This window comes from Microcebus murinus, chromosome 9, assembly GCF_040939455.1.
Source record: "Microcebus murinus isolate Inina chromosome 9, M.murinus_Inina_mat1.0, whole genome shotgun sequence".
Lineage (NCBI taxonomy): Eukaryota > Metazoa > Chordata > Mammalia > Primates > Cheirogaleidae > Microcebus > Microcebus murinus.
This window is the reverse complement of record NC_134112.1, coordinates 75,322,504-75,349,720: the sequence shown is the minus strand read 5'-3', so window position 1 is coordinate 75,349,720 and position 27,217 is coordinate 75,322,504. Positions and strand designations below refer to the sequence as shown.

General features: G+C 37.5%; 1 protein-coding gene and 1 pseudogene across 4 annotated transcripts in view; one reads left to right on the top strand and one right to left on the bottom strand.

The window, feature by feature from the left end:
• The window catches only part of PTPRZ1 (protein tyrosine phosphatase receptor type Z1), a 183,634-nt gene extending 161,247 nt beyond the window's left edge, over positions 1-22,387 (bottom strand). For all 4 annotated transcript variants that reach the window (XM_020289754.2, XM_076006573.1, XM_076006574.1 and 1 more), the window contains exon 1: positions 22,058-22,387. In XM_020289754.2, the coding sequence (XP_020145343.2) occupies positions 22,058-22,115 (58 nt within the window). In that variant the 5' untranslated portion in view covers positions 22,116-22,387. The remainder of the gene's footprint in view (positions 1-22,057) is intronic.
• A 2,211-nt stretch (positions 22,388-24,598) lies between these two features.
• Positions 24,599-26,559, top strand: LOC105867340 (S-phase kinase-associated protein 1-like; annotated as a pseudogene).
• Positions 26,560-27,217: the final 658 nt, after the last annotated feature.

The window sequence follows — 27,217 nt, the reverse complement described above, 5'->3', positions numbered from 1 at the left end:
ATAATGAATGAATAACTTTGCCTTATATACTATGATATTTCTTTGCATTTCTGGCCACCAAAACCACTGTTTCTTGATCATTTACTCATGTTGTCCATGTACCAGCAAACATATTCATTGTATGTTGCTTGAGAAGGAGGCAGAGAAAGCTTCTGTGTGTAGCTCTGGGTAGAGAAATGCCATGAGATAGGAAGAAGGACCATAACTCAGGTTTCCCTCTTAGAGAAGAAAGAGAAGAAGATCTTCCAGCTGGCCACAGGGAAGGATTGTGGTGAAACATGAGCATGAGCATGAGCACTATCCAACATGAAACATGATGGATAGTGACAGAGAGGACAGACTAACCATCCAGGCAGCACTGAACATCAGGGCTGTGGGTAAAGAATCAGGGCTGTGGGTAAAGAAGAATGCATAAAGGGAGGCAGAAGAACAAGAACAAACGTCCATACTACTGAAAGTATCATGGCAGCAGTAAGCCTGGAACCAAAGGTATCAATGTAAAAAACTTGAGATTCTGGCTTCAAAGAAAGGATGTTACATTTTTTTCCCCATGGAGACTAGTTCTTAGAGATGTGTATGCTAAGATAATGTTCTGTCAACCTTATTTCAAACCCTAATTCCTACCACTATTATGAGCAAAGCCCCAAATTACTGAAGGGTATAGGGGTTAAAAGCAAAAGCTTTCGAATCAGCAGAGGTGGGTCCAGATCCTAACGCTGCCACCTTCCATTTGTGAGTTTAAGGAAGTTAAAGATGAATAATAATAAGAAAAATAACAATAGTGTCTCTCATAGCTTTATAAAGATTACATGAGAACACAAATACAGTGCCTGGTACCATGAATGTCTCAAGAAATGGTTGTTATTAATAATGAAAATATTAACCAGGATGGTCTCTCTTTTCATACAGGCAGTATTTATTATTAAATAAATCTACTGCCAACCTAGATAGTAAGACAAATTGCCAATGGAAGGAAAAATAGATTAAAATATCTTGGCTATTATGAACAATGCTGTGGTATGTTAAGTCAGCAAACTCTTAGGAGCAGAGAGTAGAATGGTAGTTTCTAGAGCTGGGGTAGACAGAAATGGGAAGTTGTTGTTTGATGAGTACAGAGTTTCAGTTATGCAAGATGAAAAAGCTCTAGAGATGTTCTTTACAATGTGCACATAGTTAACAATATTGTACGGTACACTTAAAAATTTAAGAAGGTAGATTTCATGCTATGTGTTTTTATCACAACAAGAATTTTTTAAAAATTTTGCTCTATACTTATATCAATCACAGAATCATTGATGTTAATAAGCTCCTCTTTTAAAATGTAAATATGTCCTTATTAATGTTGGATATTCAAAGTCCACCATGAATTGCATTGATTTGATAATCAGTGAAGAAATACGTAACTGAATAGTCAAGCTAAGGAATGGAAATCTGATTGGAAAAAGAGCCAGAATGGCTGACTAATCAATCAGGCAGCCTAGATCACCTGGCAAGAGGAGGTTCCAGACAAGGTGCAGAAGGAGGGATGCTGGCCTTCCAAGCATCTGGGGAGGGTGGGGCAGGAACACATTAAGGAGGGCAAAAGATGCTAAGCCAAACTTCCTTTTTGAAATTTGCCTCTTTTGTATTTCATTGAAAATTATTTTATTTATTTACTTATTTTTTAGAGACATGGCTTCCCTCTGTCACTCAGGCTGGAGTCAGAGGCCCAATCATAGCTCACTGTAACCTCAAACTCCTGGGCTCAATCAATCCTCCTGCCTTAGTCTCTTGAGTTGCTAGGTCTATAGACACATGCCACCACACCTAGTTAATTTTTTAACTTTTTGTATAGATGAGGTCTCACTGTGTTACCCAGGCTGATCTTGAACTCAAGTGATTCTCCTGCCTCAGCCTTCCAAAGTGCTGTGATTACAAGAGTGAGCCACCACACCCTGCCAAAAATTATTTCCTTAAACTGTTAGGTGGATGAACTATAGGTTGCTAAAGCCTTTTATATCCTTTACTCATAAGGCCAATTTAATTATTACAAAGATTCTCAAGTGATCCTTTAAGACAAAGAGATCTTTATTTTGAGATCAAGGGTGTGTAATCCTAGAAGATTCATAAAAAATGTACAATAGCAATGGCTATAATAAAACGACTTCTACACTAAGCCTTCACCACAATGCATAATAAACAAAATCTCTCCTGTAGTTCACATTTTCTTTAAAATACTACCATTTAATATCTCTCTCATAAATATTTTTATTTTTATTTTTTTTTTATTATTTTTTTTTTGAGACAGAGTCTCGCTTTCTTGCCTAGGCTAGAGTGAGTGCCGTGGCGTCAGCCTAGCTCACAGCAACCTCAAACTCCTGGGCTCAAGCCATCCTCCTGCCTCAGCCTCCCAAGTAGCTGGGACTACAGGCACAAGCCACCATGCCCGGCTGATTTTTATATATATATATATTAGTTGGCCAATTAATTTCTTTCTATTTTTATGGTAGAGACGGGGTCTCGCTCAGGTTGGTTTTGAACTCCTGACCTTGAGCAATCCACCCGCCTCGGCCTCCCAGAGTGCTAGGATTACAGGCGTGAGCCACCGCGCCCGGCCGCATAAATATTTTTAAAAAGAGCATTGCTATTTTTGTTGAAAATGATCTGCAAGAATTCTAATTTGCTTATGAGATCAATCCTTAACAACCAGATTTCAAATATCTGTCTCCAAAAACAATATGGCTATGATTATTCCATGCCCACAGGACCTAAAGAAAAGGGGCAGGGGTAACAAGACTAGAAGAGACTAGAAAAGAGAATATTTTTCTCATTAGGGTCACGGTTACACTTGTTTTAGGTCAACACCTATTTTATTGGCCCCCAAACCAGGGGTATATCCTCTGTTTTAGAAGACAAAGAAACAATATACATTTCTAAAGCATTTGGATCTCAGAATAGCTAAAGATTGTTGAATAAAATATATTTAAAAAATCATGCAAATAAAAGCCTTCAGAAAAATATATTTTACTTCTGTCTTGAACATTCTAGGGGAGGGGTTATCTTTATTAAAATTAGGGTGATACTCTCAGGCAAGAGTTAATGATCATGACATTGAGGTTATCTTTCACTTTTAAAGTCTATCCACTTTCAGAGTGACAAATCCCAAAATTATTTTTTAAAGTTATATGTGACAAAAACAATAAGCATCAATAGTACACTTCCCCTTCAATCTAACAAAGCCTATAAAAATCCAAGGAAATGGTAGAGGGAAATCTGAAATACGTATCTTTAAAACAAAGAGTTTAATAATCTGTAAGTAAAAGGGCAACACCTCAATGGAATAACAGGCATACGATTTGTACAAAAGGCAATTCATAAGAGAAATGCAAACAACAATAATAAATAATCAATAAAATGTATGTTTGACTATAACATTAATCAAACAAACACAAACTAAAACAGGACTGGGTTTTCTGTTATTTTAGACTGTTAAGTATCTAATGTTGTAAAGAATTTCGGCAAAGGTACCCTCCACACACCACTGGCAGGAGCATCAACTGGTACCTGCTTGTCAAGAGTGTGGTTTTACAGTACTAATCAATAGTCTTAGAAATATGCATAACTTTATAACAGAAATTTTTCTTCTAGCAATGTACTTGAAAAATTGACTACACAGTAGGAGTTAAGGTCATGGACTTGGAAGCTAGACAGTCCTGGCTCTGAGTCTCATGTCAATCAACTCTTTACAAGCCCTGGGTATATGAATGGGTTATTGAACACTTTCTCACTTACTCACTTCCAAGTCTAAATTTCCTCAGTCATATCCTTGAATAAGGATAAAGAAGAGTAACTGCCTAATATTCAGCTGAGAAAATGCATATAAAATAATTAATATACTATGTGGCACCTGATAAATACTTGGGAAATCCTGGCTTTCATTAAGAAGTTACTGATACAAGGGAACAAATATGGAAATAAGGGGATGTTCATCCATCAATTGTGAATAACAGCAAAAAAATGGATCAGTACATAGGTTTAATGGAATACTAGTTTGACAGTGATTGGTAATTGCTCACCCAATAACCATTTCCCCTTTGTTGTACAATAACCAATTGTTTAGCTGGGCACCTGCCCATCTCAAATGAATACTAAACTTTCCAGTCTTTCTTGTGGACACATGGCTAAAATGAAGAATGCAACTTCTGCATTGTGCCTTTAAAGGGAATATGTAGGTCCTGCCATTTCTCCATTTCTCCTTTCCACTGGATAGAATACTGACATGGTTGTGAACTCTTTAGGACACATGGGAGAGAATGATAACCTGGAGGAATTAGAACAACAAGATAAAGGGACCTTGGGTTTTGACACCATGGTGTGCAAACCATCTCCACTGACTTTGCAGGAAAGAGGCCTATCAGCCTAGACTGACAAGGAAAAGCAAAAGAAACTTGTTTCTTGTTTGAACTACCCCACAGTCATTTGGGTTTTCTCTGGCACACAATCAAACTATATTCTAAATAATACAGCAACTAAAAATGATGTTTATTGGCATGACAAATTTTCACTATATTTTAAATTCAAAAGGCAAATTGTACAGGACAATCTTTGTTAAAAAGGCTGCATGCCTTACTTTCCCTCAATCCCTCTCTCTGTCTCTCTTCCTCCCTCCTTCTGTGTATGTGTTGAAAGGCTAGCACATTTTAAAAAATCAAATTATTAATATACTTTTAGGGCAAGTCCCAATTGCCTTATCAGAGAAATTACACTATTTTTTGAATCACTGCACAAAATTCATATATATATAAATACAAATTATATTTATTATATAATATATTATTTATTATATAATATATATTATTTATATATATATGAGATGCAGAATTCTAAGATATATCAGGCAGAATGACTTTGCCCTTTACATGGTGAAATAGGAAAGTCAATTTTAATACTTGTGAAATAGTAATGTTAAATATTATAGTTTCAAATACATAATTTTTTTTTTTTTTTTTTTTTTTTGAGACAGAGTCTCACTTTGTTGCCCAGGCTAGAGTGAGTGCCGTGGTGTCAGCCTGGCTCACAGCAACCTCAATCTCCGGGGCTCCAGCGATCCTACTGCCTCAGCCTCCCGAGTAGCTGGGACTACAGGCATGCACCACCATGCCCGGCTAATTTTTTGTATATATATTTTTAGTCTGTCAATTAATTTATTTCTATTTTTGGTAGAGACGGGGTCTCGCTCAGGCTGGTTTCGAACTCCTGACCTTGAGCAATCCGCCCGCCTCGGCCTCCCAAAGTGCTAGGATTACAGGCATGAGCCACCACGCCCGGCCCAAATACATAATTTTTAATGCATTTAATTATTTTGACTATGGAGAGAAAATGGATATATTCTGTATGGTCTAATGTCTCAACTAATCAGAATTCTGTGTCTCTTACTTTTACTAGGCAGGCACTGAGTTTTGAAGAAACCAGGGTAGTATTCTAATCCCACCACTCACCTTCTTTTGCAGCCATTATATATGTCAGTTCTGCAAGAAAAGAAGTGGCCTGAAAATGGAACTTTCCATTTTTTTCTCAGTAATGCTAAATTCTATAATATAAAAAAGCAGAGACCATATGTTTTGTAAGAAAAAAGGTTGTGACTAAATACTTTCATCTGCATCCAGGTTGTTTTTTACATGTGAAGAATAAATAAATATGTGTCTTGATACAGGTTATCTAAGTATGCTTTAAATAATTACTTCAATGAGTAATCCAGCCAAAAATAATAAAATTTTGACATAAAACAATGAACTATAAACTCTAAGGCATAAAAAGTAATCCAAATATAATTCATTAGACTGATTGCTACATGAATATCCACAGAAAATGTAAAAAATAACTTAGTTACAGAGTAGCTGGAGGAAGTTGGGTGGTGGTGGTGGGTAGGTACTGCATTTCATGTCTGCTGTAGTGCACTACTCAAAAAACAATTTTGTCTTGACAATTAGAGAAAAAGAACTAAAGCATTTTACTAGTTAAGGACTAGAAGAATTAAAAATGATTAAACAACCGCTAAATTTTGTGCAAGGCTTCTCATACTGAATGTTTGGTGTAGGCCCCATTTTGAATAATTTTAAAAATTAAAGCCTTTTAAAAGCAGAATGAAAATATCCACACCTTAAAAATTAATATTAAATCTACTCAGTTTCTTTCTGTGCTCATAATTTAAAAACTTCAATAATTTAATTCACTGCCTATATAATTGTGTAAAACCTGATTTACCCAAATTAAGTCCTAAAGTAAACTTAATCATTGCTTATAGCTATTTTCCAATTCTTCATTAGATCAAATACTGCTGCTTCTAGCTATGATATAATAAAACAACAGTTTTTAAACTTTTAATAACCTAGTTAATTTTCTATCAAGCAACACTATTTACTTCAATAAGCAGTCTCTGTTTCATTGTCTCTTAATTATCTGAGCATTATGATTACTTTCCTCAGATGTGTTGTTTCTCTTAACTATGTGTTTCTTAAATTATTAATACGATTACATTTTGTCCTGGGCACATTAAAACAAACATTTCAAAATAATTTCTTCAATCACCTATTATTTGATATAGGTCTAATTCAACACTAAGTTAAAAATAATGGCTATCTTTTCAGTGTAAGTAGTTATGTATTTTAGTGGATCTCCTATCTTATTCTAATCAGGACAAGTTTTTCTGAATTGAGTTTTCTTACTGTTCACAGAATTGGGCAGTTACAGAAGTCTGTGTAAATCATTTCTATTAGTCTCATAACTATTTAAGCTATTGTTACTGAACAGAACACTAACTTCTATAGTATTAATATCTATCTAAACATTTGCCCCATCTTGGTAGGCTTTTATTTTTAGCAATATATTTTTTCACAATCTCAGTGTTACATGCCTTATTGAGGATTCTCCAGCGATAATGCAAACAATTTCAGCAGCCCAAAGGGGAGACACTCTGAATTTTGACACAAAATGTGTGGTTTTAGAATGTTCCTCAAATCCCTCAAGCAGAGTAGGGCATACTCTGATTTTCTCACATTTTTTAAGACCCTGAAGTATTGCTATAAAAAACATTGGCTTTCTTTTTCAAGGGAAACAGCTTTTACTCTCCAAATTGTTTATGCTGCTCAAAATTTTTAAAGCATCCAATCCATAATAAAATGCTGACAATACAGCTATTGACAGCAACAGGTAGCCAGTGGCTGTAAAATACACAGTGCTTTCTCCAAGTTTGAATCAAACAGGATCTCACATATCTCAGATCTTGTTCTTGGTAAAAAGGGATAAAAGGAACTGAGAGAAATGCTCTTGGCTGGCACTGGCTGGGGAGTTGGAGGGATGAGGAGGTGTTAGCGAGAGGGATCCGGTATCTTTTTGTTTCATTAAAATCCTGGCTTGACAGGAAACATAGGGGAAACTTATCCACAGAAACGGTGCATCCGCTGTGCAGGCCAGAAAGTAGATTCTCCCACCGCTACTCAAAATAAAGAAACTTATAGTTCTCTTTCTCTCATGTTTCTGGCCACAGTCATCTTTCTTTCCTTCTTCCGTATTCACTATTGTACGCTATTCCAATCACTTAATTTTCTTTCTTAAAACTCTGAATGCCAAGAGCAAAAGCCCTTAGGAAGTTGTCCATGATTGTGTGCCAATTCAGTTCAAAATCTATATAGACACTTGGACTCGTTAAAATGAGAGTGTGATTTGATTGACCTACTTTTAGTTTACGTTTTTTAAAATTAGAGGGATTGAGTGAATTTGAGGGTGAACTGAATTCTAATTCCAAATGCTCGAGTTTCTTATTCTGCTAAAGAGTGTGCTGAATGAGTCGAGGTGGAGGCAACATTTAGCATTCGATTGGGCAGACCGTATTGCATTTTCTATTTTTCAAGTGATTGCCTTGGAAGGAATTTCACTTACTTATTGATGCCACAAATATTTATTGAGCACCTACTATACGGGCAAGAAGTCTTTAGAGCCCAGTGGCTGTATCTCTTGAGATCACACTCCTCTGAGAAGGCATCACAGAAACAACTGAAAGACAACGTAAGTGCTGTGCCATCATGGGAGAGATGATGATTCCTTTCCTCTGGGAGAGGACAGTGATGTGTTAGAGAAGGTTTCACAGAGAAGGTAGAAGACAACTAGGAATGCATGAGGCCAAAGCCATCACAGAAATAGGAAAAGCTTGAGCCAAAGGGAAGGAACACACATGTGGGGGTATAAGTGAAGCTGGATAGGTAGCCTCAGTTCAAGTTCTGAAGCACTCTACATGCCCTGGTAAGGGCATCATATGATGTCAAAAGTTACACGGACCTATGGGTCCTTCTCAATGGTGAGTAGGAAAAACAAAAAATCCCATCCATTGTTTTCGCGAAGGTTTCCATGGATGGGGATCCTTGCAATGAAACACTTGTATCGTGTTTCATTACTGAAGTCAGTTGTAGAAGAATTTCTGAGAATTGCAGAAACACACTAAGTAAAAGCAAAGTCTTCTCTTGCAATGAATCCTTAAAACATTCCAATATCCGCTGCTACAAACTTGCAAAAAGTCTTTTAACTCTGGCCTTGGACAAGCAATGATTTATGTCAAGTAAGTAATAACTATAAAGTGTTTGGTGAACTCTATACATTTTGGCAAGAGAGCACGCTGGTGAGGATTTCCCAGGTTGATAGTAGATGTGTTTGTTGCTATTTTCATGGTTGAGTGAGTGTGTGAGAGTGTGTGTGTGTGTTATTTAATACATTGGGACTTCTCTGCTATGTTTTGATCAACTACTATGTGTATTTGGGATTTTCAGGTGAATGCACAAGAACATAAATAATATGCAAAAAAACCCTTTCATTCATTATTATTGAATAACATATAGGGACGCTGTGAGAGTTAATTAGTGGGAACTTAAACTCCAGTTTATAAATTCTAAGTAGGATTATATGTATACATATTAATATTTACTCACTGAAACTTTTTAGTCTGGCACATTGGATTGTAACAGAATGCAATAATCAAGCATAATTGCTTCCACACAAAAAAGGTCCATATCAATCTTTTCTTGATGACCTATTTTCAGTGAGTTTTCCCCAGTAGTGCAATCACCCAAACAAATCTCAAGCAGACTGTGTATTATAGTCTCAAAGCCTCACATTTAAAAAGCAGCCTTTTCCACGTATTTATAAGTGAAAACTCACTGCATGAAGATACACTTTCTCTGCCAGAGACCTAACCTGCCTCACAGCAAAGGGGTTATATTCCATTATCAACAGTAGAGAGACTATTTGGCTAAATATTTTATCTTCACTTGCCTGATTGTCATCAAGCCTAATACAACTTAATCTGTCATATTTGTAAAACCTGAAAGTTTTTTCCCCCCAAATTGACAGATGCTGTAGAATTCTAATTATAAAATGTGAATTAAAAAATGATGTCTTGAAAAGCTCCCTCCAGGTATCAAACTGGAATACTTTCTTATGGGTATTTTGCCATTTTCAGGGGTACAGGGTGGAAGGGTTAATATAAAATTTTGAATAATTTATGGAGAAACACAAGATGCACATACAAGCATCTTGTGCTTTTTTTGTTTGCCAAGAATACTGAATAGTTAAAAAGCAATGAAAGGTTAGGGTGAAAATAAGTTAGAATCACAGGCAAGACAGAAGGATCACTGGATATTTTCTTATGGGATAGATAGTGCCCACATGTGCAATATCTTAAAGTATTTAGTGGCAACACATACTAGTCACTAATTAAAAGTGATTTCATCTTTATGTTTCACAGGGATCAATTTTGCAGACAGCATTGCCATCTATGTTCAAAATTCGTCAATGTAGCCAAGAATCATATGCATACCAACTCATTCTTTGAAATTCTGGGACCAACACCTTAACCTTTGTCACAAAAGAGAAGCTGCCACCACCAAAAACTAAGCCCCAAGTTGGGACAGACTTAACTGTGGAAATTATGTTACATTCTTCTACTGGTAAGTGTTCAGCAGAACATACAAGAAGAATGTTTTAACATATGCATTTTGCTTATATATTTTCCTTATTACACATTATTTTGAATGTGATAGTGTAGAACAATGAAGAGCACCAAATGCATTTCAGAGCAGTGGTGCAAAACCCAACCAACTTCTGCATTTAATCTTCTCCTTAAGTAAATAATCTAAAACCAGTAGCATAGGCTTATCCTTTTGTTTCTTGAATATAGCAAAAAAGGGGGAAAGGGGCATAAAGAGGCTTATGATATTGAGTGAAACTGCAAATCTTCTATGTTCAAAAAGAAGTGCTGCTCATATGATCACAGATTTTTTTTAAAAAATGAATTCACATCTTTGTCTTTCCTTTTTCTGAATTTCCACAGACTCAAACTCTGATCCAAAGAGTCCAGCATGGATTTTATTATTCTCTTTTCTGGTATGCTCCCACCAGGGTACATTTTATGTCTGTAACCAGATTAACTCCTCAAAGACAAAAAGTATTTATTAAAGTCCAAACACAGTGTGGAGCACACAGTCACTGTAAAATGACCATATGCTGAACTGAATTCCACCGATCTAAACTGTACCCAAATCTTTTGGAAAGGACAGCACTGCCTTCAGGTCACAGGAAGAAGCAGCATTCTTTATGCCCTTTCTTTATGTTGGAGGCAGAAAAAAAGTCAGATTCAAAATATCTAAGACACGTGCTACAATTAAACTTAATAATTTCCCCCAAGGACATAATTTTCTAATGTTCAAAATAAAGCAATATCAGTTTTGAGCAGCATGAAAAAATGCATAGATAGCTTTATTTATTTATGTGTGTATATAATGCATAATACACATACAAGTGAGTTTATAACATATATAAATGTATTCATATATACATTACATGTCATTTCCCTACTCTGAAAGCCATCAAAATAAACTTTACTATAACCAAACATTTCTAGTGAATAATCCATTTAGTCATACTTTTTATATAGACAAAAGTCTTGCATCCAACTCATATAGCTTACATTTCAGTCCTCAGCAGCTGTCACCTTCTCCTTTCCCTAAACTAAATGATTCCTTAATTTACTACTTCATGTATCTTTAATCTATCTTAATAGACATATAGCAGATAACAAAATCCTATTTTATTTTTCATGAATTAAAAGAAAAATAGCTAAAGTCATTTTAAAGACAAATTTTGGGAAGCCTAGTCTATGGATTATTTTCCATTGCACTATTTTTATGTAAAACACAAGTCATAAGCAATTTACAGAAATACTAGTTTATGCTATACGAACATGACAACCTTCAGGCAAGCTGAATTTGCAGATATGAAAAAACCCTGTGCGCTGGCAGACTTCTGGCAGCACAGTCATACATGTGTTCATTGTAACAAGGGAAAATATAAGGGTTTCAAAGGTGAATGAAGCAAATAGTCTGGAGATGGGCACTGGATAAGACTGGCCTTAAACTACGAATATACACAAGTCCATCCTTTAAAAAAAAAAGTTTGTCTGTTATGGTTAAGTTCTGACTATGATCTCTTCTAAAATAGGACATTTTAAGCAGCACCATTTCCTCTTATTGCTACTCCAGGCACTGAGTTAATCTGTTCCAAGAAAATGTCTAGTTTCAATTCCTATGCCTTGTCATAACAAATTTAGAGTTCCACCAATCAAAAATAAGCAGGCTTCAAGCTACTATCCTCTATTTCTCTGCTTTCCTTTCTTCCCTCCAAATTATCAACTTCTATATAATTTTATGTATTCATTGCCTTCACTTTTCCTTCTTGGATATTTCTCTTATTCTACCTGTTCCATGCTAAATCTTCACCTTCCCAGGGAAAACACTTGCTTGAGGGTCACCAATGCCTCACTCTCCAGAGAATGGCACCATGCCCTATCAATTATACCAGTTATATTTATATCAAGTGAGATAATGTATGTGAAAGTGCTTGTTAAACATTAAAATAGTATATAAAGAGGATGGTATTATTAATATTATATTCCAAATGATTTATCAAATTTCCACTGTGACTACCACAGTGTAACAGCCTTTTAACCAAGCTTCCTGATTACCTGTCTCACTGTGCTACAATCTACCCTATACTCTGATGCCTGAGTTATCTTCCTAAAATAAAGAGATCCACTCAAGTCAATTCCCTGCTCAAAACCCTTCAGTAGTTTCCCATTCTGTAATAGATGGATTTAAAATTCCAAACCATTCAATTAACCATTGCAAATTCTACCTACTACTTGAAATTTTCCACTGCTACACATCCCTCCCAATTGTTTCCTCCCTCCAAACACTGTATCTCACTCTCCTTCCACACTTCTCTGAATGGCAACCTTTTTCCCCTGATGCCCTTTGCTCCTGTGGTGACATCTAAAGCCCCATCCATCCATTCTGTAGGGGCTACATCCAACTCAATCTCCTCCTAGAAACCTTCCTAGAGGTGAGTTTAAGACTAAATATATATCCACACATAACTCACACTCTCACAATTCACAAACTCCACTGTGTATGAGAACTACTTATGTGTGCATCTTTCTATCTTGTGAAAATTTAGCCAACCATTAGAGGAATATTCTCTCTAGAATATTTATCACAAGGAATATGCTCAATAAACATTCACTGAATTTATCTGCACTGTGTCATCACTATTGACTTTTAAGGATATTAGAGTAGTAATCTGGAACATCTAGAAAAGGTCATTGTTAATTTTTAAATGGAGTTATTAGTCCTTCTGAAATATAGTAAAAAGAAATAGCTTAGAATGATAAGTAAAGAAAATTTTATTGTAAAAACACACACAAAGTGAACTGCTGAATTGAAAAAAAAATAGCTAAATCTTTTATATATTTCATAAAACAATAAGCCTGGTTCTAATAAATTATGTATAGAGAAAGAAAATAAATAATAATACATATCAAGAATATGCATCATTGGCAAAATGAAAGATGACTATATGCCTGTGTCCTGATAGAAATGTCACTTGGAAAATGTTCATTCATTTTCCCACCTGCTGATAGACTTGAATCTCTGGACCAACTCCAAGACTGTCTGCCCTACTGAAGTTCTTTTGGCTCATAAAGACTATGAGGTCAACCACGGTAGTCCACACTCCTCCTTCTAGGGTTACTCTGAAGCTGAAACTGCCTTATGAAGAGGAGAAAGAGATGGGAAGTTTCCAGGACCTTTGTCCTGTGGCACTCACTAGCTTTCCTTTAGGACAGTATAAAACTTGCCAATATCTCTAACTTAAGAAAAATGAACTAAGATTAGTAGTATTATAAAGTTGGGCTATATCTGCGGTTTTAATCCCTCGCTGTATTCTATAATCAACTGGGGAGTTTTAAGAAAACATCCATGTCTGGGCTCAGCACTCACACATTATAATGTGCTTGATCTGATGCCTAAGCATCAATATGGTTTGAAAGTTCCTCAGGTGCATTAGTCAGCTCGGGCTGTTATAAGCAAAGATCGGGTTGCTAAACCAAGAGACATTTATTTCTCATACATCTGGAGTGGGGAAGTCCTAGATCTAAAGGCCAGAAGACCTGATTCCTTGTGGGGGTTCTAATTTTGGCTTACAGACAGCTGCCTTCTTGCTGTGTCCTTACATCATGGAGAGAAAGACAGCTCTGGTCTCTTCCTCTTTTCATACAGGCACTAATCCAATTCATGATGGATCAGTCTTCAGGACTCTAATTACCTCCAGAGGCTCTATCTCCAAATAATATCACATTGGTAGTTAGGGCCCGAACATAAGAATTTTGAAAGGGAGAGAATCATTCAGTCCACACCAGGTAAGTCCAAAGTGCAGCCAGTATTGAGAACTACTTACCTAGATAAATTGTTATCAACTTTATTGTGCACTGAAAAGTAAACACGGCAATGATATCCCACATGCTCAAGGATATCCTTATGTTCCTGTGGGCAAATCACGATTTTGCGCAATTCTGTGTGGTGGCTGAGACACCACTTTTATATACCTTATTCAAGAAAATGATATAGCAGTCAGTTCATCAAAAAAGAAAAGAAAAGAAAAAAAAAGAAAGAAAATGGGTCAGAATGTAAGTGGGTAAAAATTTATTTATGGAAATAATTTTTAATCTGATAACAATATGATTGAAAACCATGAGAAAAACTAGAAAGTTTCTTATATCTGGCCAGCATTTTCTAATCATGTAATCAGGACTCTGGTCGTGACTATGATCTCTACCTAAAGAGGTCATTTTGAAAAGCAGTATTTTTTTTTTCATTCCTACTCAAGGTACTGAGTTTATCAGTTTAGAGAGAAGGGATTATATCAGCACCCAACTTCAGGTAAATATATTAGAGCTTTAGGAGTCAAGAAATAAGTAGCTCAGTCAGTGACAGTAAAAGAGTAGAAAAATTATGGAGTGTTAAATGGAAAGGCAGCGAGAGAGGACAGAATGATTCTCCAAGAGTGGAAAGGTACCTGTAGTCTAGCCATTGTTATAAATATTTTAACAGAAAATCCTTCTTTCATAGTAATTAATAAATTATCCCTTTTGAATATATAAGGACTATATTTCCAAGGGAACTTGTAAAAAATATATATATTATTAATGTGTATGTTAATTGACTCATGCTTATTGAATAAGATCAGAAAATTCACATTAATGGGGACCCTGGAATAACTAAGTTTACTTCCATATCTGTGGACAAATATCAGAAGTGAAAAAAAGAAAGAGGCAATTGGCCCATTTCAACACACTGGAAATTGTAGGCAGAAACATCTGTCAACTCATACTTAAAATGCTATTAACTACAAAGAACCCCAAATTAACACAGTAAAAGTATTTTTTACTAATGGTAACAAATAGCATCAATCTCCTCCCTATCAAACTTTTCACCAAGATGATGAGCAAACCTAAGTGCATATGATTATCTTAAATTCATACTCAAAGGAAGTGAAGGCGAAGAAGTTGCAACAAAAAAAGAAAGGAAAAAAGGAAAGAAGGGAGGGCAAAGAAAAGAAGTAAAACAAAATGCCTAACAAAAGAAAAAGTTCCTTTTTTTCCCTGCTTTTGACAACTATGAGGATCTCTAATTCATCTCGTGCCCCGTTCCATTTGAATTCAACTAATTCACATGTGGTATGTGCAGTGCTGAGTGCAGCACATCATCTCTGGGATTAATGATAACACTACGGACAAACTCCAAAGCACACACATCCACATGATGTAGATGCATTTCCCATCATTTGCCTGGTTTCCATGACTGTCTTGGGCCACTATCTCTTATGGCCGGCTTGACTACAGAAATTTCTTTTCCTTTTATTTTATCACATTATGGAGGTACAAATATTGTTAGGGTTACATATATTGCCCTTGCCATTCCTCCCCCGGCCCCCACTATCCCCCCCTTGCCAAAATATCAAGCATGTCCAACCCCTAGGTGGTGCACATCGCACCTATTTTGTAAGTATATATCCTTCCCCTCCTCCCCCCCATCTGCCCACCACCTGATAAAAGTTTTCTTTCTTTCTTTTTTTATTTTTTTGACTAGAGAAAATTTAATCCAATATGGCTTTTCACTGAAAATACAATCTTCATGGGCTCATGATGCTTCATTTCTCATTACTGACCACCCATCACCCCCATTGCCCTTTCCTCCCCAACATACAAGCAGTACACGCACACATACACACAGAGCTACATTCACTGACTTGATGCCCTGGCTGCCTGTGACATATCAAAGATTCATTGGTGCCAACTCATATAGAATTACATCTTCACTCAAGACTGCCTTTGCAACTACCCATGCAGTATCAATCACGGGAGCTTTATTTTTCATGCATACATAGTGTCTGGATCTAGGTGATGCTGTATGTGCATTTCTGGGAGAATCAATGGAAGTGAAGTTCTAATGCCAGAAGTGACATTAAAGATGGATGGGTCAAGGTGAATGCTGACCTTATTCTTGGATTCAGATCAGAATCAAATGAAGGAAAGACCAGTGGGATTGGCCAATTTCAACAACAAAAAGCTACTTTTTTCTAAGAAGCTTAATGGTACAATCTCTCTAAGACCCTATGCATTAAAGATTTATTAAGCACCTATGATAGGTGCTAAGTCCAAGAATGCAAGCCTGAATGAAATATAGTTTTTGCCCTTACAGAGATTAATCTAGTGAAGGAGACAGATAAATTTCAAAACAATATAGTGGATACTAGAACAAATTATGGAAAACATGCTCTGTGAACAGAGCACTCACTTTCAAACCAGGAGTCAACCTCATGCATTCAACCTCAGTCTGTAAAGGCCACAAAGTGGCCATGAAACTTTCTTCACCTATGCTGCTCTACCAAGGGCTACCACAATGTATCTATAATGTTTGTATCGCTAACACAATATAGGCCACAAATAACCCACATGCATGAACAATTCAAATAATTTCAGTGACTAACACATTTTTCTTGTTGAGTGGACAACTTCTCATGAGTACTAGCAATTATTACTTTATCAGCTTTACTGTTATTGCTCTGAAACAGCATGGCCCAATAGACTTTCTGCAATGATAGAAATGTTTTCTATCTGTACTGCCCCACATGTTTGCCACTGGCCACGTAGACTACTGAGCACTTGAAATGTGGCTGGTGTGATTGAAGAATTGAATTGTTTCATTTTTAGTAAATTTTAAATTTAATAGCCACATCTGCCCAGTGGCTATGACATCAGACAGCACAGTTCCAAAATAAAAGTGTTTTAGGATTGTGCAATATGATAAACATTTTTTCTTTAATGGCTATATAGTATGGTATACATGTCTCTGAAGAATTGCAAACACATACAAAAACATAGTTTCCTTTTGTAACCTGAAGTTCCTGCTAGGAATTACTCCCAATCAGACATTAAAAGCTAAAGCACAATTTAAATCATGTTTCAGTTGGCTCTGACTTCTGCCACTGGCATTCTAGATGGAGTGGGAAGCATTTTAAAATACTTGAGAGTGAAACATATTCAACACTTTAAGAGATATTTGGAAAAGACTGGCATTCTCAACTAGTTGTGAATGGAGAAAGTATCTGAAAAGTGAGATTTAAAGGTTTTCATCGTGGGACCGAATCAGATTAGCTGGATTGTGCACATCATGAGTGTCAGAGCTCTGCTGAATTATTAGTGTCTAACATGGTGCTTAACAGATGTCGGGGCACCCGGTAAACAAGTAATGAATGAGCAGTTAAAGTAGTATGGATGGGACTGTTCTATATATGGATAACAACGGTCGTTTCATGACCATATGCATTTGTCAAAATTTTCAAGATGGTAAACTAGAAAAAGTAAATTATGAATTTTTTTTAAAAAGACAAAAATGAAATATGAGAAAAAAGCACATGGGAAAAATCATGAAGGGGATCTGTAAGAAAAAAAATGAGATTCTAAAATGTATCATCACACCCAATGTAAGCAAGCTAGTAAATCATAAACAGCAAACTGATCTCCTAGTAATAAAAAGAGAAGAAGCATCAGGCTTTGGAGTTAGAAAGAATATATTGGCTGAAACAGGCTGTGTGATATTAGGTAAGTTATTGGACTTCTCTGCACTGTGTTTTCTTATCTATAAAAGGTATAAAATGAAAATACCAACATCAAAAGATCTAGGGGGAAAATAAATGAGAAAATGTACCAGAAATGCACATAGTAAACACTTGAGTTGATGTAACTGGAAATAAAACACAAGTTCATCTTCTCAATCAAGTCCTTCCTTTGAGGCTCTGGTCCTGAATGAGGGAGTTCCATTTCCCTGCTACAGTCTGAGCAGTTGGCAAATTGCTGGTCAAATAAAGTTTTCAGTGTTACTCAAATCATTTTGGACCTTCGGATTATGAGACTGACACACCACCTACTATGCTAGGAAAGCAGGTTAGATTAATGGCCAATAAACATGTTTAAAAAAATACTCAACGTCCTAATCATCAGGGAAATGCAAATCAAAACCACAGTGAAATATCACCTAACTCCAGTGAGAATGGCTTTCATCAAAAAGTCCCAAAACAACAGATGCTGGCATGGATGCTGAGAAAAACGAACACTTTATACATTGTCGGTGGTACTCAAACTAGTACAATTTCTATGGAAAGTAGCACGGAGATACCTCAAAAAATTGAAAGTAGACCTACCATTTGATCCAGCAATCCCACTACTGAGTATTTATCCAAAGGAAAAAAAGACATTCTATAAAAGAGACAGTTGCACATGAATGTTCCTAGCAGCACAATTCACAATTGTGCCCATCGATAAATGAGTGCCCATTGATAAATGAGTGGATTCATAAAATGTGGTATATGTATACAATGGGGTTTTACTCAGTCATTAAAAAAATGGTAAATTGATACCTTTTGTAACAACCTGGACAGAAATGGAGACCATTCTTCTAAGTGAAGTATCACAAAAATGGAAATACAAACACCAGACGTACTCACTACTAAATTGGAACTAATGGGTCAACACTTAGGTGCACATATGAAAGCAAAACTTAACGGAAATCAAACAGGTTGGGGGGAGGTAAGGATGGGTAAATTCACACCTAATGGGTACAATGCACACTATCAAGATGATAGACACACTCATAACTTTGACTCAAACTGTACAAAAGTAAATTATGTAACCAAAACATTTATACCCCCGTAACATTCTGAAATTTTAAAGAAAGACTAAAGAAAAAAACTTTGGGGAGTTAAAGAGAATGGGGAAATGTAGATCATGCTTCCAGAAAAACCTGAATTTTTGCCAGAAGCAAAATTCCCACCACATAAAATTTTAAGCAAGATCTTAAATCTCTAGTGCAGACATGAGAGCAGAAATGAATTCATCAATGAAATGATTTATCCTGGCAAACTTCCCCGAGTGCATGCAACCACAGTCTGCATGAAAAGGAGAGAGAAATGAAATAAAGAAAATTGCTACTCTGCAAATCAAAAGTAATTAATTTTATGAATAGAGACTAGTTATTATTTGGGGAAAAACCATGAATATTTTATATTTGTGGTTACAGTTTGTTTTCAGAGGATAAATAGATCAAACCAAGAGTCATAACATATTGAATTCCACTGACTCTGTAGCCAGGATAAATTAAGAAATTAATTATTGAAGAGGAGTTGGGTATAATTTGTAGTTAATGTAGCTCTTAAAGCAGTAAGACATGACTAAAAAGTTCAGAATCTGATTCATTACATGTTTAATAATAATACTTAAACATGTGAACTTAGTGTTCCTTGCAGCAGCACTATAACTCACTTAATTCAAAGATCCTGAATTCTCATTAATTGGAAGAAACTATTCCTTAAAAGCTCTTAAAACACCTACCTCTCCTCTATGACTCATAGTTAAGCCTCCTTACAGGAAAGCAACTGCAGTTTTCCCCATAAGATACCTGTTCAGTGTCAAGAAAAAAATGTGTTTCAGCCCACATACTCTGAGAAATTTTCTGTTTGGAAAGTTTTTTGAAAGAAGCCGTTGGTCTATATTCCCAGTTCATAACATCCGAACACTCCGGACTCAGAAAGTGATATGATCCTGATCACCAAGACTTTCTTAATGCCACTAATGAACACCTTAGTGAACTCTACAACTTACTCCTGGGCAATGGAAACAGTGTTAGCCTAATGTTCACGTTGTATTGAGCTGTCATCTTCTACAGTGAGTCTCAGTCAGTTGACAGACCCTTACTAAACACCTACGGCATCCAGGATACCTCACTGGATTCAAGGACACTGAACATGAGGAATAAACATATCCACAAATACTAAAGTAGGTGCTAGGGGGAAAATAGTTTAAGTGGAGGCTGAATTTTTTATTTGTACATAATGTGCTTCAGTTTTTCAAGACATTCTACCCCAAGATCAAGATATTCATGCCATTTGAGGTTACCAATGCCTCTAGGTCAGCTTGTTGGCAACAACCTAAAAGGAGAACTTTGTCAAAATGGTAAGGGATACAAAAGTAGTCACCTTCAAGTTTCAAAACAAAACAAACAAAAAATGCACAACACATTTTGAGTTTCATTACAGGATTAAATTCAACATCATTACATAAGCTTGTGATACTCTTAATCAATTCAATTCGTTATGCTTAAATTTTATTTCATCAAAAAGTTAAAGAAGATGTACAATAAATTGAAATCTACACAACCAAAAACAGGCTACAAAGAATGCTTTACTGAGAAAAATCTTTGCAAGTGTCGCATGTTCACATAATGGAATATTACTCAGCCACAAAAAAGAATGAAGTGCTGATACATGCTATAACATGGATGATCCTTTAAAACATTATGCCAAATGAAGAAATCCAGACAGAAGAGGCCACATGTTGCATGATTCTATTTCTATAAAATGTTCAGAATAGGCAAATCTATAGATAGAAAATAGATTAGTGGTTGCTAGAAGCTGGGGTTATGGGGAATGGGGAAGGCCTGCTAATGAGTGTGAGGTTTCTTTTTGGGGGCAATTTAAATGTTCTGGAATTAGATAGTGATGATGGCTGCACAACATAATGAATATCCTAAAAAACACTGAATTGTACAGTTTAAAAAGATGAATTGTATGATATGTGAATTTTATGTCAATTATTTGAAAACAAAGAGAGTTACAAGATACTCCAGGTATGTGGTTTTGATGACATACAAAGCTATACTCTCTGGTTTACTTCCCTTCTGTTGTGAGAGTTAATTAAATAATAGTTTAAGTCCTAAGAGGACCTGGCTTTGTTGATAAAACAGACCTATAACAGAAATATAAATTCAACAGGTGTGTGTTTGAGACTACAGCACTTTTAAAAAATGTCTTCCTCTCTCCAGAATCAACTGTAAGTTTTTAGAGTCAACCAGGACCAAAGATTCCCCTGCAAGTATCATATGTCAACTGTGTGCATCACACCAGCCTTGAGCACTTTTATAAAGCTTTTGGAATTTAAATCATATTCATGTATGTAGTGGACTATGGGCAATTATGACCATATTTTTGTACAAGTCTCATTAGTTAGAACTTGAAAAATGATTTTTCTGTTTGCAAACCTTACTGTGCCAAAAGCAGCACCATCTATTGGATGAAAGTGTAGGTTTAATATTTACTCTCTATTATGAACCATCTGAAATTTAAAACTTGGGTTCATCTGATTGAAAAGAGTTAGGTACCTGTACTCACAAACTGAGGCACAACATCTTGTAACTTTCAGGTTAATGTCTTCAAATCTATTATAGTCCATTGTTATGCAAAATCTTCATGAAGGAAAAAATAAAATGCGAAAACCCAATCTTACAATTTTTCCGGAAAATGACTGGAAAACTTGAATCTGCATCCCAGGCAAATGCTCAAACTGGCTATTTCAGAATGCAATTTCAGTTTTAAATGTGCAACCTGGAGAGTGGTGGATGAAAGACAAATCCATGAATAAATACATGGACCGGCAGCTCTCCTCTGACTTTGGCAGCAGCGGCAGAATGCAGATAGAGATTTTGATTGAACTTTTTTTTTTTTTAAGTAACTGCCTGGACTTGAATGTGACTAAACTGAAAGTACTAGAAAACACTGAAAAGTCAGGTTGGTGCTTGTTCCTGTTACTACCTTTCAGGTGTGCACAGTGTGTGTGTGTGTGTGTGTGCAATTCACACCAGACACGTGTATTTTTCATCTAAGCCCACAATACCTGTAGCATGAAAATGAACAACAAAAATACAGTGTAGTTTGTAGTCTCGCACCACGGTTGCATTTCTGGTTATTTTTTAATCTTCGTTATGTGCATCTAAAAGGCTCTCTCCACACTTAGCAGAAGAGGAGAGGCGAACGGCGGCGGCAGGGACGCGGGAACCCCGCGGGCGTCTTGCGGGGCCCGGGGCGCGTTCCCCGCGGGCACAGGGCGGGCGGCGGCGCGGCGCGGGGCGCGCGTCTCCCACGCGGCTGACACCCGTCGCAACGCCGCGGCCGCGCGGGAGCCCCGTGGACCGTCCCTTTTTCCTCCTTGCTAGATGGCGACGGCAGCAAGTGGCGAATACGTTGAAATCCCCCACCCCGCGCCCCGGCGCTCCCGGAGCCGAAACCCCAGCGGGGTCTGATCACTCACCCAGGCGGCAAACGCACAGCAGCTGGATGCAAGCGAGGAGGCGCTTTAGCTCGAGCATTTCCAGACGGTCGGGGGCCCCGCGCCGCGCGGCTCCTTTGCTTCGCAGGCTGGAGAGGGAGGGGGCGCGCAGGAAATGTTCTTTTCTAATCCTCCAGTGTATAGATATGAGATCGTGTGCGTGTGTCTGCGTGTGTGTGAGAGAGGCAGAGAGAGGCAGAGAGAGAGAGAGACGCGTGGCGGTGCGGGGCCCGGGGCCGCTAGCCGAGGCGCATGCCGCCGGCGTGCGGGAGTTTGTCTGCTGCGCGGCTGCGGCGGCCGCGGTCTGAGCGCTCCGAGCCCGCGGCGCCCGAGTGCCGGGTGCGCGCTCGGCCGGGCTGTGCGCGCCGCGGCCGCCGGCGGGGGCGGGGGCGCGGGCCGGCGCGGCTGGAGCGTGCGGCGGGCCGGGGTCGCGCGGGGGGCGGAGGGGCGCGGCTGTCGCTCTGGGTCCGGATCCCAATGTGGCAACTCACACAGCGACACTCCTCCCTCGGTCTGCTGCCAGTGCTTTCGCTGCCCCGGAGTTAGTGGAACCCGCTGGGGGTTTAGAATCTTCCCGGAGAAAAACGTCTCTTCTTTAAGACTCCTGCATCACTTTGGAGAAGAGAAGGCCAGAACCCCCCCACCCCCCATTGTCCCGCACAGCCAGAGGTTGACCTTTGGGTTTCACCCCGGGAATGTTTTTCATTTTATTGTTGTTCTCTCTGCAGATGCTTAGTGAGTCCAATCAGAAAGCGGCGGGGGCGCCTGAGTACATGGGATTCTTCTCCCCTTTTCTTTCCATTTTCCAAATAACCAAAGTGGTAGACCCCATTACCTTTGAGGCAGTTGACTCCAGATCTCCAGCCCTGGTTGTGACCAGTCTGACCTTGCCCCTTCCCTAGACCCCAGTCAAACCGCCCTGCTGTGCACAGCTGCCCGGGGGATCTTTCAATACGGCAATGGTCCTGCTGGAGAGAACTACCCAAGTCCTCCTAGCACAGACCCCCACAGCAAGATTTTTTAATTGCTTGACTGAAGAGTATAAAATCAATATATAAGCCCAGTTCCTAGCACAATGGCAAAAAAAATAAAAATAAAAAATAAAGATGTTTCCTAAATGTTTGTTGAATTCATTGGCGCCTAAAGGAAACAATGATAAGGTAACCTGGCATTCTGCAAGAGCCTGACTATACCCAGCCTTGAAAATTTATGAGTTTTCATTTATGTGATATTCTTTAACTATTAGTACATTTTTCTGCTTATATGAGACCCAATTTGGAGCCTTTTAGGAGTCCCATTTAAGGTACAGAAAGCCAAGTTCTGGAATTATCCTAGGGTATTCTTAGTAACAGTTTGATGTAGGTATCTGTACAGTGTGTACTCCTGTGCCCTGTTCTGGTGTCAAAAAAATAGTATTCTAGCTTTAAAAAATTTAAAGAAAACTTATTGCATACAAAATTGGGTTATAAAGTGTTACTACCAATTCTCACTAATATCCACAGCCTCTGAACACTTGGCTAAATATGCAGAGCTAATGGTGCAGTTTGTTATTGCTTCAGGAATTAATTATAGTTGTCTAATAACAGATTTTGAAACTATTTAGAGTGTTTATTCAGGAATACATATCAATATTAAGAAAGTGATCCTTGATTTTATTCTTCTGTGAATAGAAATAGAAATGCTGAAACCTTTGCAAGAAGTATTATGGAGATTGATAGTTGCTCATATGAGTTTCCACATAGGAAGAAAATGGAAGTGTGTATGTGTATAAAAATTGGAAATGCACTGAGAGTTCAGAGAAAGTGTTTATTTAATATTGACTGGAGTAGGAAAGGAAGGTTTCCTAGAGATGTATAGTTAAGCAAGAAGGACTAGTAGGAAAAAATAGATGTCAAAGGCAGTGGGGACAAGAATGAAAGAAGCAGATGTCCTATGTTATAAAAATAATATACTGCATGAATTAAATTTGAGCAGATTGAGTGTGGTTAGACTATGGCAAACATTGATTTCTTAGTGGATCAGCTTGTACCTGAAATACAACACAAAGGAGGAACCATGAAAGAAACATCCAAGAACTTCAACTATTTGGAGGAAGCTAGGTTTGCTCAGGGGAATGTATGGTGTTCCCGGAGGTCCCAATTAGCAAGGATACCTTGCTATCCTGCAAGAATAATCCAACAGTCACAACAAGCATCACACTAACTCTTCTCTTACTTGGCCAGAAAGTCACATCACTAGTCATTCTGTTGAGTTAGATCACCAAACAAAAGCACTGTTGAAATAAAAGTTGCTCTGGTAAAATGGGAAATGAATCTATGGTTTCTGCTAATTTGGTTCTTATAGTTAGGATTATTATCATTCGCCTGGGAAGTCACAAAAGTTACCTTGAGGAAGTAGTCACGTTGCTATTGTGGTTTGTACAAGGAGCAGGATAGCAACCAGTTCTGTGAGACTGAGTGACAGCTATGGAAAACTGACCCAGAGGATCAGCTGATGTGGTTCTGATAGTTGTGGGGAGCGATAATGGAGTGGGAGGTTGCCGTCCTTGGAAAATGGGTCACTGAAACAGCCCAGGTATTGGAGAAAGGAAGACATCAGAAGGGCAGGCACATCAGAAACATACTGTATCTCATATTTCACAATTTTACTGGTGTCATGGTCATTTCTGAAATGTGTTACCTGATTAGTATGCATTAGCTATGGTGAGTTGAATTTATAAACTTGTAAAACTACATGACTTTATTCAGAGTCGGAATGTGTGTGTGTGTGTGTGTGTGTGTGTGTGTGTGTGTGTGTGTGTAGAGAGAGAGAGAGAGAATACAAAAAGAGACAGAGAGACAGAGACAGAGAGTACATCTATCTAAAGCATTAACTCAGTGAACTAGAAGACAGCCACTTTCTTCTCCTCTACATACCATCCCAGAGCATTTTGTAAATATAAATTCATGTATAAACCAGAGCTCTGGGAGTATTATCATTCTCAATAAGTAAAACATGCCATTAATATGAAAAATTTAAACAAAGAATTAAGAAGTAACAATATTAATTGGATCTACAAAGGTAAAGAATATTTCTAGAGGTAGATAATGGTTACTTAATTGAGGATTTGACAAAAATTTCAAAACGCAAGAGTTTTCATGGGGAGAATGAATATGGGATTCTTAAAAATGTATCCTTTACATTCATTCATTTCTGTTGTGTGTCCATTATGTATCATGTACTGCTTAAGTATGAATTACTTCATCCCTACCATAAACGGACTCATATTCTAATAAAAGAGAAAAAAAACATTGCTACTAGAATGTCTCAGCATGGGAGTGCCGGATAAAATAGAGCATGCCCAATGAAATTTGAATTTCAGGTAAATAATGAATAATTTTTTAGTACAGAATAATTTTCAGTGTACTACAATGCACTAAATTGAATGAGTAAGTTTTTAGTATAATGACAAATTTTTTAATTACAAAATAATTTTTAGTGAACTCCCATGTAATATTTGGGACATACTTATATTGTTAAAATTTTATTGTTTATTTGAAATTAAAATCTAACTGGGTGTACTGTATTTTTATTTGCTAAATCTGACAGCCCATTTTGGTGTGTCTGGAAGTTGATGTCAGGGTTGGTCATTTGTGATCATGAAATGTCCATGGTTTTCCATAAGTTTTCTACTCCACAAATCATTTCCAAAGTGTCCCTAACATGGCTATAGGTAGATGCAAATGCGGAAAGGGAGATGATTACTCTACAGAATCTGCTTGACTCTTAAATTCGGGTGATGGCCTTGTCCTCTGCCTTTCTTTTATTGTGCTGATGCCACCGAGCTCTTGTCAGCCTCTGGCTGGCCATCCTTTCAGACTGAACAGTCTGAAAGCCTTTGATTAAGTTGCAGAGTTCTGATGGAGAGATATTTGAAATTGATGTGGAAATTGCTAAACAGTCTGTGACTATCAAGACCAAATTGGAAGTCTCTGTTCATCAACTACCTGTTGAATGAAAAAGTATGATATGGTCACTAAGAAAGAGTGTAAAAGCAACCCAAGTGTTCCTAAAAGGCAGATTTGGGAATGGATGATGAAGGAGATGGTGATCCAGTTCCTCTATCAAAAGTTAATACAGCAATATTTTAAAAAGTCATTCAGTGGTGTGCCCACCACAGGAATGACCCTCCTCTTCCTGAGGGCTATGAGAACAATGAAAAGTAAACAGACGATATCCCTGTTTGGGAACAAGAATTCCCTAAAATTGACCAAGGAACACTTTTTGAACTTATTCTGGCTGCAAACTACTTAGACATCAAATGTTTGCTTGATGTTACATGCAAGACTGTGGCCAATATGATCAAGGGGAAAACTCCTAAGAAGATTCACAAGACCTTCTATATCAAAAATGACTTTGCTGAAGAGGAGGAAGCCCAGGTATGCCCAGAGAACCAGTGGTGTGAAGACAAGTGGAATGTTGTGTCTGATGCTGTAACACTATAAGGATTGCCCCAAATACTAGTTGCACTGCTCTGTTTATCATCATTAATATCAGACAAACAGTAGACAAATGCAGCAGCAGGTCCATTGTATTAGCAGAATATTGTTCTCCTTGCATGTGTAGTTTGAGTAGATTCCAAACCTGTGTCTGATTTTCTTCTAGTATGATCAAAAGTTTCTTTTTTCTTCACTCTGAATAAAACTGACCTGTGGATTCTCTATAGAAGGTGACATTTTGGTCATTCCTTTCTTTTTGTAAAGTGATTTCTGCCTCGTTTATTGTCCAGTTAACTTTAGTGATCTTTTAAAAGTTGGCCTTGCACATAAAACAACTTGCACCGAGTTTTCTGAAATAGACTTAACAAAATATTATCTTAATTCATGAGTTGGGAACTGGAGAAAGACTACTTGAAGCGCATGTTCTGAGTATGGTTATTAGCATGTCTTCCAGCCTCCTAGAATCAAGGAGTAACATGGGTATTGATTAACTTGTGTGTAGCGGGTTTCCCTTAATGGGATCTGAGGACTCGTTTTTGTTTTGTTTTGTTTTTTAATTTCTAATTCTCTTAGCTTTGAATATATTGCCTAGAGATTAGTTACTACCCACTTTGTGGCTTTTTCTGATAGAAATGTAACTGGACAGTTTGTTAGCTTTTCAATT